The sequence below is a fragment of the Poeciliopsis prolifica genome, unplaced genomic scaffold (genome assembly GCF_027474105.1).
Source record: "Poeciliopsis prolifica strain line A6 unplaced genomic scaffold, Auburn_PproV2 SCAFFOLD017, whole genome shotgun sequence".
Classification (NCBI taxonomy): Eukaryota; Metazoa; Chordata; class Actinopteri; order Cyprinodontiformes; family Poeciliidae; genus Poeciliopsis; species Poeciliopsis prolifica.
In genome coordinates this window covers 7,860,368-7,877,178 of record NW_026562392.1, presented here as the reverse complement: position 1 = coordinate 7,877,178, position 16,811 = coordinate 7,860,368, and the positions used below count along the sequence as shown (strand labels likewise).

The following is a 16,811-nucleotide window of genomic DNA, read 5'->3' as shown; positions in this document are numbered from 1 at the left end:
TAATCATTGTTATTTTGTCTGATTTACAGGCTTCATTCATCACTCTGATGATGAGCAACAGAACCAAAACAACAGTGCTTATACAGCTGCTCTTACCGACAAAACAAGCAGTGCAAGTTCAAAACCCTCTGAAAAGTCTATTGCACAACAGGAGATCAAATCTGCAGGTAATAAAAAGGAAAAAAAGGCAAAAGACAAAAAAAGTAAAGAGAAGAAGATTGCTGAAAGCACCGCTGTGAAAGAGGACACGCAAACACTGGCAGTGAAATCCAGTGCTGACCTACAGAAGACCAGCAAGGCTCCTGTGAACACAGTTGACCTTGCGCAACATAACACTCGACCCTTCCAGCAGAAGAAGTTTGAACTTCCAGCAAAGATTCAGAGATCAGTTAATCCTGGGAAGGATGAAGCGACAGATAAAGTAAACCAGATCAGCTCTTCTGTCAGTCCTCTGCATGGTAAAATTACTCACAATGTCACATCCCGCTTCGGTATGAAAACATTCACCGTGGTCCCTCCAAAACCCTCCATCTCAAATGTCACCAAGACGGAGCCAACTGACTCAGGAGGTCGTTTTGCTATTAAGATCGACGATCAGGGCAATATGGTGGCAGCAGGCATACCTCGCTTAAAATCCAGAGCGGCACCTAAATCTGAGATTGACAATGGCACTCCTGTTTGTGAAAATGGCAAAGCACTTTGGAGCTCTGACAGCAGGAAAGACAATTTGGTGACTCAAAGAAAAGGTCAAGTTGATAAACTTAAGGAGGGCACAGATGTCCTGAGCATTGGCTCTGCTGTTGGCTTGGAAGGAAAATTAAAGACCAGCAACCCAGAGTCCCAGAAAGCAACACCAACACTAACAGTTGAAACTACAATGGTGGTGAAAGAAGATCACAAACTGCTTAGAAAAGACATGAGTCCAAGCAGGGAGTTGACAGAGGTGGAGAGCAAGATTTCAGTGTCCAACAATGTTCAGAGGCCAAGTAATAAACCCTCACTTCCCCCTCCTCTGCACTATGACAGAAAACAGCAACATAGCTTTGTTAAACCATCCAGGAGGACCTCCAGCCAGTATGTGGCTTCTGCCCTCGCTAAGTACACCCCAAAGACCCCAACTAAACCTTCAAACATCCCTAAAACTACAGACTCCCCTGACTCATTGAAAACAGAGAAAGCTGAAAGTTCCAAGAAAACAATCTCTGAACTCCAACCCTTTCAGGTATCTTTGTCAGATATTACGGAGAAAGACTCCGCTTCCACAGTCAACGCTACTTGGTCCAAGAGATCTATGAGCTTCCCAGAGTACATATCAGACAGTCGGAGAGAGTTTGCTCAGGTGAAAATAAGCAGGGAACTATTTGAAAATGATGCTGCAGCCAAGAAACAAGTTTTGGATCCAGCCGACAAAGAAACGGCCAAGAAAAATCCCAGTCACTACAACGGATCTCCACAAATACAAGTCTCCAGCAACAACAGTGCTGATTACATTAAACATAATCAACCTCAAACCCTCAGCCTGACAAAAAGCAGTGCTCTACACTCATCTTTCAAACCACCCATAGCCCCAAAGACCAAACCACAAGACCAGATAGGTGTAAGTAACTTTTTGACTGCAAATATTTCTTGACAAATGAAAACTAATTCAGATTTCTCATTTAAAGTGTACTTTGATATTACAGGGAGTAAAGGATGTAGTGAAGGAAGTGAAACTGCAATCACCAACTGCAGAATCAGACAGCACTGAGACACCTGGGTCTGTGGCAGGTGTGACCTTGTTTGGACCTGTTAAAAAGTTCAAACCAGTCATCTGTAAATCTGTTGAGAAAGAGACATCTCTGCACAGCAGCCTGATGGAAGCAATCCAGACAGGTGGAGGCAAGGAGAGACTGAGGAAGGTAAGGACAAGCTGAATGTGGTGCGTCGAATGAATGGATAGATACCTGGTTACCAAATATCAGCAATGTGTTCACAGGACTGCAGTTAACCAGTCATTGCATATTCCGACTTAATATTTTAAGCTACATCTTCATCTCATAGCCTGATGTCATTCGTTGTTTTTTTTATGTCATTATCAGACATCCCCTACCCCTGACAATGGTAAGAAAGTGGCCTATGATGAAGAAGGCAATGAAAGATCTGCTCTTCTAGCTGCCGTTAGATCTCAGAACATCAATAGACTGAAAAAGGTAAAACAATCTAAAGACTTTTTATGCATTTTCACTATGGTTGTATGTGAGCATTTCAGTCTTGCACAGAAAGAGTTGTTTTAATAACTTGTTAATATTCATCACGTTTTGTGCTTTTTGATTAGATCTATATCAAATCATTTACAAATTGGCAAAATCTTAGATTTTAATAACTTGTATTCACTGTAAGATCTTTCTTACATTAAGTTAATACAGTTAAGTTAATGTTAGCATGTTTAGTCACATTGTTTATGGAAACCATTGCTAATTTTGCTCCCAACACATATCATTGAAAAAAAATGAAATAATAATTATTTGTAAAACTTTGTTCCACAGCTTTAAAATATGTAATTCCTGGCTGTTATAATCTAATGACTAGAGTATTGGCTGCTCTGGGCAGCTGTGTCCTGCTCTTTAGCTGACAAACAAGGATCTGCTGTAACCTTAGAATCTGTGAACAACATTGATGAGAACAAAAAATAAATAAATAAATTGACGCAACGATATAATGGCAAGAAACTGTAACAGTTATGCAAACCGAGTACCATAAAATACGACATTGTGCTTGGAACAGTTTCCATGCAGAAAGAGCGCGCACGTCTTGCTCTGGGAGCGGCTGACATGATCTAAAACAGCAGAGCTGCAATAGGTATCAGAAGTTAATTCCACGACTTGAAATGCCAGATAAATAAAAATGCTGTCATCGGGTCCTTAGATCAGAAGGAGACGGCACTGGCAATAACTGATCTAAAGAGAACATTTTCCTTCTGGAGGTTTCCCAGCAGCAATAAAATTTCTGAAATGGTGACCATTTCGATTAGAGCTCAAAATCTTTCTTTTACATAACTTGTGTCATAACTTAAATGTGAAAAATATGTATATTCGAGTAATGAAGCCACATAGCTATACATAGTATGTGGTATTTACTCATCACATACTCAGAGTAAATACTTCCGTCATGTGATTTTGATTTTTTTTTTTTTTTTTTTAAAGTTCTCACTTTTGTGTTCGCAGACAAAATCTAAGGCCGCCAGTGAAGTTGAGCGTTTCAGGAAGGAGTGCTCAAAGGAGGAGAAAACAGTGGAGTTATCCCCCTCCCCTCCGTCTTTGATCAAACCTCCTTTCACTCCACCCCCACCACCTCCACCTATGACTGCACCTCCACCACCTCTTCCTGTCTTTCCCCAGGGTAAACCGAACCCTGTGGGTCATTTAAATGCCAAAGCCCCCTCAAACCCTGCCCTGGCCAGGGAGGCTTTGCTGGAGGCAATTCGCTCCGGATCTGGTGCTGAGAAACTTAGAAAGGTAATGAATAATCATGCTATCTGTTGCGCCGCAGATTAAATTATCTGAGCATTGTAACTACTTTCAAAATGATTTTCTGTGAATTAGTGCAGTTGGGTTTATGTTTACATTTATTGCATGTTTGAAATATGCTAACATTTCCCATGCTTGTAATGGCTGCATGCAAAAAAAAAAATATATCTCTTGTCTTTTGATTTGCAGATGTAATAAAAGTACAAAAAGGCAAAGTCAGGATAGAGTCAGGGAAGAAATCTTGGAACGGCAGGAGAAAAAAAACAAAACATGTTGAGCTGAAAGTGTCCTCTTTCATCCCACAACTTTGGTCTGATTTCAGATGGTTTGATCTCACAGTCAATATTAATGAACCTTGGGGATGGATTTCAAAATGTAGCGCAGAAATATTGATAGTCTGCTTTGTGCTTTAATCATTATCAATGTAAAAATAATTTTCTAGAACATTCATAAGGATTTTACTTGGTACAATATTCAGTATTTCTCAGTTAGACGGTTTTCAGTGATGCAGTGATACTTTAGCCACACTTAGCATTATATATACACAAAATAAGTTAAATTTTGGTCTTTTCTGTCCGGGGCACCATTTTGCACATGACTAAAGAGATATGAATACTGTTAAGGGCCAGTGCACTGATAGGCACTAATCCATTATTCCTCATAGTATAGTAATGCAAACATGACATGTTATTTTTCCCTCAAATAGGTATCGACCCCCAGAAAGACTGTTCAAGTGAATGGCAGGCTGGGAACTATTCATAAAACCTCATCAACGATCCTTCAACATTGAGCTGGTGACTTCCAAATCACAGCAACAAGGGCTGGAGCTGATTGAATGTGATTGGTACTTTTTAACATTCAAATTATTTTTAAGACATGCCTGGATTGAGTCACTGGACATTGTAGAAAAGGGTTTTGCACTACAATAGTTGAATAAATAGATTTCCTATTTTAAGCTATCAACTTTGACTACATATAGAGCATCTGATGTCTTATGCTTAAATCAATGCAGTTTTAGAGGAGCTGGATAGAGAGCATATTATTGAGAAAAATATTTGGATCAGTCTGAGAAAATGAAATGTTTGCAGTTAAAATGACACCCACGATATGAGATGGATCGACCTTCCACGACGGGTTGGAAAATGGTTGTATCCAGTGTTATACCATGATATTTCTGATGATATCTTGCCATTTGTACTCAAATCTATTCTTATAGAACATTGTGTAAAATGTGCCAATGAAAGCAATGGTACCCCGGACTTTTACTTTTACTGTTTTTTGTTCATGTTTTTTGTTGACCGCTGTAAGCTATGGATGCCTTACATTGCTGCTGAATCAGTGTTATGTGTATAATGTCTGCTTTGTAAATTGTAGAATGAGTGCAATAACCTTGTCTGATGATGTTTCCAGATATGGAGTATTTAATATGTTTTGCATTTTAAGATTATTTCAAGCGCATGAAGGAAATGATGACAGGCAATACTTGCATATGTTTTTTTTTTTGTTATTCAGTCATTGTTGCCACCATCCACAATTTTAGGATCTGAGGTGGAGTTCGCTAAAGATAACTCGCTCCTCGTGCCTAGAAATTGATTTTGTTCACTTTCAAGCTGCTTTCAGGCTTTCTCAAGACTTCTTTTTGTTTGGAACAGTTTCAAAGAACTGTTTTGTGTTTTATTTACAAGGCCACTATTAATGACTCATCTATTCATCAAGATCATTAAGTGAAGCTGTAGGAAAACTTATATTTTGCCTCAAATTAAGCTTTATTGGATTTTTTTTTTCTGCACCCATCCTAGTGATATTATGGGGAATGCAGGATTTGTAATGAACCCAGTAAATGTCATTGCACAGCTGTTAGAGAAGATTCATACCTAATCGCCTTTAGAATGAAGATAGAGTCAGGTACAGTTAATTGCTGCTGTATATTTAAGGGTAATTTTGATGGAGTTCAGTTGGCATTTTTATAGCGATTTATTCAACTACAGTTTCAATACTTCTAGATTGTGTAATATACAGACTTTAGCCTGATGCACAATTGTGTATTTTCTTCTTTTTGTTTGTGAAAGTTTAAGATAATTTCATAAATTTGATTTATAATACTAATAGATTGAGTCTTTTATAAGCTATTATCTTTTTCCTTGTTGGGAGTTGCACAGTTATTTTTGTTTACCTACATTTTTGATTCAATAAATACTTTTTTAATCAAGAAAAGGAAGAGTGTGAGTGTTTTTCAATTGTATAAAGCCATTGTATTTAGAGCATGAAGTGTATTTATTTATGTGTTGGAGACTTTTGCAGCATTGAGGTTGCCCAAAGGCTGTGGTCATCCTGCTGTTCTTCTGAAATATAACTTCTCAGGCACACCGCAGATGAGCTCCTATTCCGAGCAGCAGCTCATGGTCCTGACTCATCATTGTGTGGTCATACAAAATTACTTTTAAAGAAAGGACCGTGAACTTCCTGATTCCTGAAATGTTAGTCACCGTTTCGCTCTATGTTTCACCCCTGATGCAAGTAAGGGACACAAAATATGCCCATTAGCTGCAGAGTGAAATACACACTTCAGATTCTGTTTTCAGATTCCACAAAAGATGAATAAGTTTTAACAATGGTGTTTGCTTACAGTGTTACTTGCTTATAATGTCTTTTCAGGTATTTCTGTAATTATCTATAAAGATAAGGTGGTTTGATTCTGTTTTCACTAAGCATTTCATGAAGTTGAGTACACATCTGATTTTTTTTTTTTTTTTTTTGAGAACAGACCTTTTATGACACGGCTTGAGATAATTTTTTACTGAAATATCCACACGTTTGATACATTTTTTCCCAAATGTGAAGAATGAGGGTGGAAGCATTATGTTGTTTGCTTCAGAAACGATTGATGCACTGCAACTATTGAAACAGCTTTTTGACATCAGTCATGAAGTGAAAGCTTAGGCACAAGTAAGTCTGCCAAATAAACAATGGCTTACAGTAAACTGCCCATTGACTTTTTGAGAAATGCAATGCCACCCCTAAATAGGACAAGTTTGGTCTCATTTATGTCGAACAGTAAGGATAAAATAACTATATTGTATTTTTATACAGAATCTGTAAACATCTAACTTCAACTACATTGAACTGCACCAAGTCCCTGTACGGTCTGTGTGCACAGCAGGAGCCTTCTTGTTTTGATCCTAACAGCTTACTGCTGTGTACTTGCTCACTCAGATTTCAAATCTGAAATATTCTACCAAGCAAAAAAAAACAAATGAAGCCAACACTGTTATTTCTGATGTTCTCTCAACCTGTGGTAAAAGTCTTCAGAATCCATCCATCTATTCTTTGCAAAGCCCTTTAAACTTGTCATCATGCCAGCTTCAGTGTATCATTCAAATTTTCTGCGATAGATCAACAAAAATATCCACACGTTGGATATAGCTTTTACTTAAAGAAAAACTGAAAGGTTTTGCAGGCATTTGCGTGCAACTGCCTTTTAAAGTTACCCTCTAAACCACTCGTGCATTTTGGTAAGGCATGAGTGGTTTGTTTTAACCACTTTGTGTTGGCTGATCACATGAAGTCAGAATAAAATATTGTAACTTGGGTTGAATGTGACAAAATGTTAATTTATCCCTGAAGAGAAGAGAAGCAAAACTTAACGTTGTGTTTAATTCAGTAAGGTTTCCCTGTGTGGTGTTTGCTCCATGGATTTAAAAGTGGCTTATGAACGTTATCACAAAAACGAGCCGGTTAAGCAGCTCTGACGTTGATCTCAAATTGTATGATAAATACCCCATGGTCTTATGCAACGCAGCAACGCTCGCAGGTATACAAAGGAAACCGTTGTGAAAGTGAGCTAGTGTGATGAGATTTTACCCCCTGTTGTGCAATTTACACACCTTGTGGCAAAAAGTGTTTTTATTGCAGATCGTGCTCGTGAGAACAAGACTTCCACAAAAAACTGGAGTGTTGTCCCTCGCCCTGACCTTCTGGAGTATCAGACACTCCGCTCTGCTTCAAGTATATATAAGATCATTAATTATCTAGTTGTTTATAATCACTCATTTGCAAATAGTGCAAAAGATACACAACATGGTCCTTTAATTGCAGTTTTTATCCAATGTACTTATACTGTTTTAAAAGTGACACAAAGCACAGATTAATGGGAGAGAAGAAACAACAAATGGTAAAATTGTAGCTTTTCCAAATCTAGAAAACATCTTATTGGCATCTAAGTTCTCTCTGGGTACTCCAGCTTCCTCCCACAGCCCAAAACATGACTGTCAGATAAATTGGTCTCTAAATTATCTGTAGGTGTGAGTGCGTGTGTGCATGGGTGTTTGCCCTGACTGTCTCTGTGTCACCCTGTGACAGACTGGGGACCTGTCTTTAAACCCGTTCACAATTTGTTACTTTATGAATCACAAACTTATCATGTGGGATACAACATGAAAGACCAACCAAAGTTCTAATCATAAAATAAATATAAAATGTTGCAAGTTATTTCGTTTATTTATTTTTTTAACAAAATCTCTAACATATTTCTGAAAGGAAAAGTCATAACAATCTTAACATGGGAAGCTGCAGAGAGACACAACTCGTGTTGTTTCACAAACATGGTCTCTACAGAAGAGAGGACAGAAATAAGGCCTTTGTTGGAAAAAAAAAAAAAAAAAAAAAAAAAAAACATATGTTCAAGTCTTGTTTGCGGTAAACAAACGCGCCAAAGAAGAAATGTGAAGCACTGTGCGTGGCAGAAGTCTGACTCTGGGTATTTCCCGGACGACATCATCCTTCTGATCAAACCTGAAAGACGGAGGTGTAAATATCAGGCTGAAAGTGAAAAGTGGACGCTTTCCTTTAGCTGAGGCAGGGAAGCACTCCTCTCCTCGCAAGACTCAACCGCCTCATTATTGAACCGTTTTCATGTGGGAGCGGCCTGTGCATAAGTAGGAGGAGCTCCGTCTGCGCTCCTGTATGTTTGGGTGCGTGTACGTGCGTGTGTCCTCCTCCCTCCGCTGCAGGAGATGAGCTGCCCGGCAATCTTTGCTACCGCTGTTTTCTCTCCTTTCCTCCTCCTACCTCCCTTTCCTTTCCTCTCCTCCTCCTCCTCGTCCCGCTGCTTCTGTCTATCTGTCCAGTCTGGGTATGTTGACCAACGTGGCCTGATCGAGCTCCGCAGATCGTCCCCTTCATCTTCACCCTGCCTGGACGTTGTTGTCCCACGAGGATCGGAGCCGTCCTGGTCTGATCTGGCTTCAAGGTGAGCGCACGTTGCCGGATAAACACGTATTATGTTTCGCACTGGTGTGCGTGCGTGGCCGTGCGTGTGCGTGTGTGTGTCAGTGGATGCAGGACAAAAACGAAAGTGGTGCCTTAGTACACTGAGGAAAAGTTGAATGTGCCGCTATGATGACACGCGTTGTTCGGGAACTCGTGTGCGCACTTTGCGTAACCGCTCAGTGAGAGCCCGCTGCCTCTCTCTTGACATCAGCCAACAAGCAGTCATTGAACTTTGAACCAAGTTGATTCATCGGAGTGGACTGGTTGCAGCCCCACCAGTGGGGATCTTCCACTGGAGACACCTCAGCCTGTTCCGGTGTCTCGAAACGTGCCGATGAACTGCCGAGTCTCATGCGCGCTTTCCAAACAGCCCTCCGACTCTGATCCCGGTGTTCCAGTGGGCGCGGGGTTTTGATCCTTGTTTACAGTTCAGAACACAGTGACCCATCCAGCGGGATTCTGTGGACAGCCACGCTGCACCAGCACCCCCTCCTCATCCCACCCCGCCCCATCCCGCCACTCTCCCCGGCCCAGCACCTCAGTTCTGAAGGAGTTTCACTATTCTCGCCTTATCGCTGTTTTCCTTTGGGTAGCATTTTCTTTAGGCTTTGGAACGGGGGGAGAGAAAGAGGCATTTTCCCAGAGACACTCCAGTGGTTTCACTGCAGTGGTTCCCAAAGTCGACTCCGGGGATTCCCATGAGGTCCATGTGATGGTTCCAGGCGATCCGATCCGATCTGTGTAAGAATCTATGGAAGAAGCTGCATTTTGGAAACATCTCTTATCTCTAGGATATTTATAGTCTTGGGTTTGTGGACATTTTTTTTGTTTTGATTTCTACCCTCCCCCCCCCCCCCCCCATTTCTTTTTCTCCTGCAGATCTTGCAACTGCTGGGTTGTTGAAGTAAAAAATCACTCACTCAATCAATCAATCACTCCAGATTGTGTAATCTGGAGTGAATTTGAATTTCAATAGGTTGTTTTTTTGTAGTCATACATGTCCCTTTTTAAGCTAGTCTATATTAAGTAGTCTGTTACCCATTTGCAAATTTATGCAGTTGACTCCTTTTCAGAATGCATTATGGGAGATCCTATTTGCCTTTTCAAAATGTTATCGCCATAGGTGCAGCTAAGTAAAAATTCCATTTAACCCCCCTTTAACCTCTCATCTTGCCCCCTTCTCACACACACAGGCACACACACATGCATGCATGAACAAAACAACCAAACAAAAAAATGAAAGAAACTTTAGATCTAACATTTTTGAAAACTCCGGAACATTTGCTCTGTATGGTGAAAACTGAAACAAGGATGCACAATATCAGGAGAGTAACTGCAACACTTTGTGAGACTTATCATCCCAGCTACTGACAATATATCAGACGTGGGGTAAGAGGACAGTTAAGACTCTATTCAGTTGATGAGATATATTACTGACATGCAGAGCATGAAGGCCTGACAATTGAAATACATTTTCCTACAAAATATATCCAGAAAGTCCTTTGGATCTATGCAACTGCACACATTTCTGACCATGACTGAAAGTTTTATGAGAATGATTTCAAAAGGGCCTTTTTTTTGTGACCTAGGGTTCGCAGTGTGGCAATTTATATATGCGCGGATATATAAAAATGAGCTTATTTAGCATCAGTGTTACTGTAACTATTACTATTTTATTTCAAGGCAGTCATGTTGGAAGTCATCGTTCCATAAAAAACTTTTGGAAACATCACTTCATACTATATGTTAACACGTACGGCTGAAATCGCATTGCCATATCAATCTTCAACTTGCACACTTCCCTTTTATTTGGTCTGTTTTAAAAGCGTATTGCAGCAAATCTCATGCAGCACTGATGCAGTCACTGGTCCAAATTACACCCCAGTAACAAATGAAACCAGAAGAGGGAAGGAAAAGATGAAAGACAGTCCACTGTGTAGGATGTGGGGACGCCTAGTAGCAGAAACTGGTAACAGCAACAAAATACCCCTCCCCAAAAACCCCAAAGTAGTCACACTACCAAGATAGCATAGCAGTAGTACACTACAGTACACTATGCAGTACTCTGTAGTGATGCATTACACTACATAGTAGTAATGTGTGTTGCAATACACACATTAATGCAATACTACATAGTTGGTAAATTTAAATACAGATAAAATGTTAATAAATTCAAATCTTTAATATGAGTAAAGTGACTTAATGAAGAAAAATCCCATAATTAATGTTTTACTATTTGTACCACTGCTTGTAAATACCTTCAAGACCAATCTCCTGCTTGTGCCTTGTTTTAAGCTCTAAGCTCACTCTGTCTTATATTTCCAAAGCACCACATTCTTAAGGTTTTACCTGCCACAAGGACCACTGATGAAAACTAACACGAAATCTTGTACAGCTCATATAATCTGTTTTATTATTTTACACATTCCTGAATGAATAAATAAACTCACAGGTAAACTCTCCTGTTTACCTTAGAAGTTAGAAAAGTAGTGATTTTAAACTTGAGCCAGAGCTTCAAATGTTTTGTGGTTAATTTATTTATGCTTTTTGCCCCATAGTAATTACTCAGGGTACATATTAATAACCGAAAACAGTCATTGTTTATTTACCTTCTCAGTCCACTGAAGTTTGGGAAATATGTTTGAAAACCTTAGCATGCAAGACATGAAAGAATAGCAAACATTCAGAATTATTTAAACCAAATTTTGATAAATTATGAAATGAGTTGCTGTTTTAATTAATAGATTATGCCCTCTGATGGACTGGTATTGTTTCCTGGATGGATTTGATAATGACTAACTGCAATGATTTATGCAACTTTTTAAAAACCTCAATTTTAAAGTGATGAAAGCATCTTAATTGTGAGCAGCGACAGACAGCCTTCACACCTTGATGCTGCTGCAGCTACTTCAGAGTGTTGACTACTTGGCATGCAGTACTTGCGTTTAGCCATTAGGTTATTCTCATGGTATCCTATTCTTCATAATTGAAAACTAAACTACTTATACTATTTGCCTTTTTGCAAATAGTCAAAATTTTACAGGCTGGGATTCTCAACTTTAAGTGTATCCCAACTGGAGTCAGCCCAGATATAAAATATTCAGTATAATCCTTTGATATAATTATTTTCTGTTTTCTTGAATTGTGTTCTGTGGTCATATCACCGTGCACATGGCAACCAACCAATGGAGCTGTGATTTCTTTCACCATTCTGCTCTTTCAAGTCCATGTTAAGCAAAGGCATGATGGGGCAGGAACTTTGCACGATTGTTGGCTTCCAGAAGGCTGATGAGTACTGCAATTGCAAGTAATTATACAATAACGTTTACTCTGATTGCCTTCGCTTCAGACAGTCAAACCCTTGGTTTTGGAACCAGATGCTGTCTTCTGCTTGTACAGTGTGTGCAAAATCCTGAGTATCCAAACGTTTAGCAGCTCATTTTAGCTTCTACTTGGGGCATATGAGCTCCTGGTCATGCTACAGGCAGCATTCCATCAGGCCTCGCGTCAGCCAGCGGTCATTCAGCACTGGTTAGGCTGGGCTTATACGCTGTTAATACTCCCTCACTGATGTCATGACACCATTAACCCAATCCACAGCACAGTTCATGTCACTGGATCTGGCTGGATTTAAATGTGAAGCAATGACACCTTAGGTACCAGAATGCTTTGCATCACTGTCAATCCGGGCATGTTGGGAAGTGTTATTTTATCTGACTTTTTTCAAGTTTAAGTATTGACACTGTTGCATAAGCAGGCTTTAATTTAGCAGACGTTCATATTCCACGAGGTGTTGCAGCCTAAGACTGTTTCTGTTTGTGTGTGTTTGTTTGGCAACTCGGTCTAACTATTAAATGAGCATATTTAGTGATATTCTGTTTCTAACAGATTAAATCTTTGCCAGGATGAAAAACCTTGTGGTGTACCCTAGTCCCTCCTCTTCTTCCACTCTGTAAATATGGACCTGTGCAAACCAGATTCTCACCACTTTCCACTTTTGACCTAAAATGATGCAATGCTTACTTGTCTAATTACAGTGGATTAAGTTTCTCAATGTCTGGTTCTGGTCCAAATATGGCTGAGAGCCTTACTGAGAGTTAGGAATGTTGCATTTATTTGGTGGGTAACTGTACATCTGAGGTAACATCAGCTCAGGTGGCTACAGGTAATGTAATGTTGATGCAACATGATGACAAAGTGATTCTTCATATACTGTTGAGCCCGATATGTCTCTCCATCAGTTTACTTTTACCCATTGCTTGGTGCAGTTTCTCCTTTTTATCCAGTTTTTTCTCTGTTCATCAGAGCCCTTATGGAGTATGCCAAGAGAAATCATATCAAACTATTGATAAAAGAAGATTTGGTTTGTTAAATTTAGGGTGCACCAATTCTAACTTAGTGCCTAATTTTTTTTATCTCTATATTTTGTAAAGTTTAGACCTACTAATTTATATTTTAGACAATTTCAATCTCTTTAAAAACTATAAGTTATCATCTATTTACCATAACTTTGATATTTTAGAGGAGCCTGCTAATATTTCCAAGATCAACATTATTCACTGCAGGCTCAATAGGATGAAATGGAACAACTTCCATTGACTTTGTTCTCCCTGCTTCCTTGCTCCCTTTAAAATGGATGATCTGTCTCAATTCGTAGAAGACAAGTTTCCCAGTAAATAGCTTTTCTAATCTCTGTGGTCCCTGTAAATGTATTTTTGACCACCCGAGTGACACAGAAAGTAGTTAACTTTGGGATTTTTCTACGAAGCAGAGTGTTCACCTATCGGACAAGCTGTCCTACTTGTAAGGCCAGTCAACATAAGTTCAAATGATAATGAAAAAAAAAAGTTTCATTCTTGTTTGTTGCATATTGGACAGTACACAGCCTAAGTAATGAGTTTGAGTTTCTTTTTATTTTTAATAATTATTCCAAGGGAACTGGCTCTTAAGGATTACGCAGTAGTAGTACATTTAAATTAGACTTATACTAAGTCCTTGCTGATATGTTTTTTTTTCCAAACTTGTTTGCATTCCTGAGTAACTTAAATATATATCCTCTTCCCCACTTTCCTCTAAGTGACACCTAGATTGGAGGCACGTCTCATTTAAGTAAAACAAGGTCAACTTTATTTGGGTTTGACAGTCTGTTTTGGTGTAGCCGTGACACTTGCACAGATGCAGTTATGGCTTTATTAGCTCTTATTTACCACTGGCAGGGTGGGCGGCACTACATCATTTAGTTGCAGTCATGTTGTCACTATAGCACCAGACGGACCAACACGGCGGCCAACTTTACGAGCGTTGCTGCTCCCAAGCCTCGTCCATTCATCTGTGCTATTGCATAACTCGCGGTTCTCCCAGGCGGCCGAATGACATCCTCATCCAATTAGGCACTGTCCACATTCCCAAAAGGTTTTTCTCCCAGAGTGGCGCTATTCAGCCTCCCCCGGCATGACATCAGGCCCTCTCTTATAGCCCCACTTTACGCTGCTGCTCCCAAATAATGAAAGCTGCCAATTAATGACAAATCAACATGTTCAACAAGCACATCCAGTGAAGAGTGACTGCCGTCTAATCTGCTGATAGAAACAGAACACAAGGATGCTGTGTTGAACTCTCTCCTTCCATAACGGAGAACTGGATTGCTGAAGAAGAAATGGGTAACAGTTTTGTAAATGTCATAATTTTAAAAATGAATCTCATGTTTTTAGGGGTTAAATGAAATGTTCCCTCACTGAACCATTGAAATCAGTAAAACTTGGAGGTACTTATGCAAAAGAGTTGTAGGAATCTAAAGTGGCTGGATGATCATGTCGTAGACAAGTGGATGTAGCTCTTTGCCCAGGACTCCCTCCATTAACATGTTTAAAACATGCTTCTTGAAATTATTTTGATTACTAATAATTGGAGCCCCTTCCCAGCTCCTCCTGGGTTTAGTTTGCACTTAGTACATCGATTTTACTCCTTTCTCCGCTACACACACCGAATTGAAGCTGTTCCGCTTCTTCAATGAACACGCTGTTTATGTTGTGGGCCAAAGTGTACAAGACGAGGGGAGGAGTGAGACCGGGGGTGTGGCAGGGGTCCTGGGCTATGGTCGGGTGACTATATTTAGGGGAGGAGTAGAGCTGGTGTGTTTTGCAATGGGAGCCAACATGTGGGAGCTTAGTTTAGTGGGTGTGGTAAATGAGAGGGGGGCGTCACCCTCGTCCGATCTGCTCAGTCTTTTCAGGATGGGGGTTTTTGTTTTGATGTTTGAATTTTTAGCACAACCCCTTTTTGCTTTTTAATATAGTTAAACAAGTTTACTTGTAAACTGTGTTTGTTTCCTACATGTAATGAGTGCACTGCACCAAAGCTGTTCTTTAAAATAACACCAGCCTGGGATGAGGGTAGTGAAAATCAAAGCAGTGAAACAGTAGACATTAAATGCTAACGGATCAGAGGATCACTCTTGGGACATGTGTGCGAGTGAAACTCTTTTGTATGACACATTGACATATGAGCTGTTCTTGTTGGTATAAATTATTGATAAACCCTCTTCATACACGTTGAAATGCACCAGGGAGATTTTTATTTCAAAATTTTCAGCCTGCTGATATGGGATTTTCTCAGTGATTTACGATTTTACAAACATGATTCGACTGTCTCTTCATGTAGGGAAATGTATTAGAACAGAATAAGAAAATAAACTACTTCATTCGCTAACAGCATAAACTCACTGATTTTTGGCATGATAATGGCACCTGGTTTCATGCTTTTCTGTCTTTCACATATGGTTTCTTGTCTAATGGCCTTACTTATTTGCCTTACACCTTCAGTGGCTGTCAAATGACATGTGTGTCTGAAACTGAAGTAATAATGAGTGATTTGTGGAACGAGTTCTGTCATGTTCTGTCAAGTATATGTTTCGTTTTCTATCCCCCCATTACATATAGCTGTCTGCCTTGCAATGGAGGCTATAGAATTCACATTGTTGCACTATTTTAGGAGGAGCATATTGCTTTTCTTCTGAAGTGAACTTCTCAAGTTTTCTATTTTTTTTTCAGCATATTTGAGAATCACCTAACTGTCTGTAATTCAACTTTTAAAGGCCTGAAAAAATAAAATAAAATAAAAAATCTCCAAAACGGGTCATAAAGGAGTTGGCAGAATTAATCAGAAAGTAGCTGCTGTGAGTTGATCATCATCGGTGCAGACAAACCGTCTGCCTTGCTAAGCCACGCTTGCATAGCAGTAAGATAAATTATGCAGTTGTGGATTAATCGTGTAGCTTATGTAGCCTCTTAGGTCAATGCACGGGTGCAAAACATACGTGGGAACGTGGCTCAGCTGGAGATTGCGTGCTACATATGGTACATTCGCTAACTGGTAATAGATCAACAAGTCGAGCCGACAAGTGGTTGTTTCATGTCAGCAGGCTGCGTTTAAGCTTTCTTCTCCTGAATCATATCTATTTCGACTGAAGGACAGGCTGCTATCGTTATCAGCGCTGTTATAACTTTAATTAAGTTGGAGCAGCAGTGCTGTTAGTGCTCTGCTGCTCCAGCTAAAAAGCCATCTGCCTAATTAAGATACATGAAAATAGTCCACTTTTAATCAGTGTGGGCCTCTCTGTTGCAAGTAGTGCAACTGTCAGCAATCAGTGCCAGATGAAGACATTTCTTATTCTTTCTGGTTTGCATGATCATGCTGTAGGCAGATCCTTCTCCCCGCCCCCTGGGTGCAGCACAGTGTCTTTCAAGGCCTTCAACATTACAACTACGAGATGAGAGACGTCAAGCCTGTTCCAGCTGTACTGTGTCTCGGGGGATGCCCCAGGGCTGCAGCAGGACTCCATAGATCACACTTGTGCTTTGAGCCTCATTATCTTAGGATAAATTAAACAAAGGGGGGAAAATAATCAATCACTGCACGTTAAACTCTGTTTGAGGATTTGACACCTTCTAATTGCAAAATGAATTAACTTGGCATGAATGTTCTGAAATAAATTGAAACCGACAGCCTCTACGCCACACCACACTACCATCATGAAGT

General features: G+C 39.8%; 2 protein-coding genes across 5 annotated transcripts in view; both read left to right on the top strand.

The window, feature by feature from the left end:
• Window positions 1–5,714, top strand: part of cobl (cordon-bleu WH2 repeat protein) — a 50,858-nt gene extending 45,144 nt beyond the window's left edge. For all 4 annotated transcript variants that reach the window (XM_055041935.1, XM_055041936.1, XM_055041933.1 and 1 more), the window contains 5 exons: window positions 30–1,597; window positions 1,683–1,898; window positions 2,079–2,189; window positions 3,204–3,494; window positions 4,213–5,714. In XM_055041935.1, coding sequence (XP_054897910.1) covers window positions 30–1,597; window positions 1,683–1,898; window positions 2,079–2,189; window positions 3,204–3,494; window positions 4,213–4,296 — 2,270 coding nt within the window. In that variant the 3' untranslated portion in view covers window positions 4,297–5,714. The remainder of the gene's footprint in view (window positions 1–29; window positions 1,598–1,682; window positions 1,899–2,078; window positions 2,190–3,203; window positions 3,495–4,212) is intronic.
• A 2,786-nt stretch (window positions 5,715–8,500) lies between these two features.
• LOC129367475 (growth factor receptor-bound protein 10-like) overlaps window positions 8,501–16,811 on the top strand; it is a 66,907-nt gene continuing 58,596 nt past the window's right edge. Inside the window, exon 1 of the mRNA XM_055041912.1 lies at window positions 8,501–8,754. The gene's annotated coding sequence lies outside the window, so the exon portion shown is untranslated. The remainder of the gene's footprint in view (window positions 8,755–16,811) is intronic.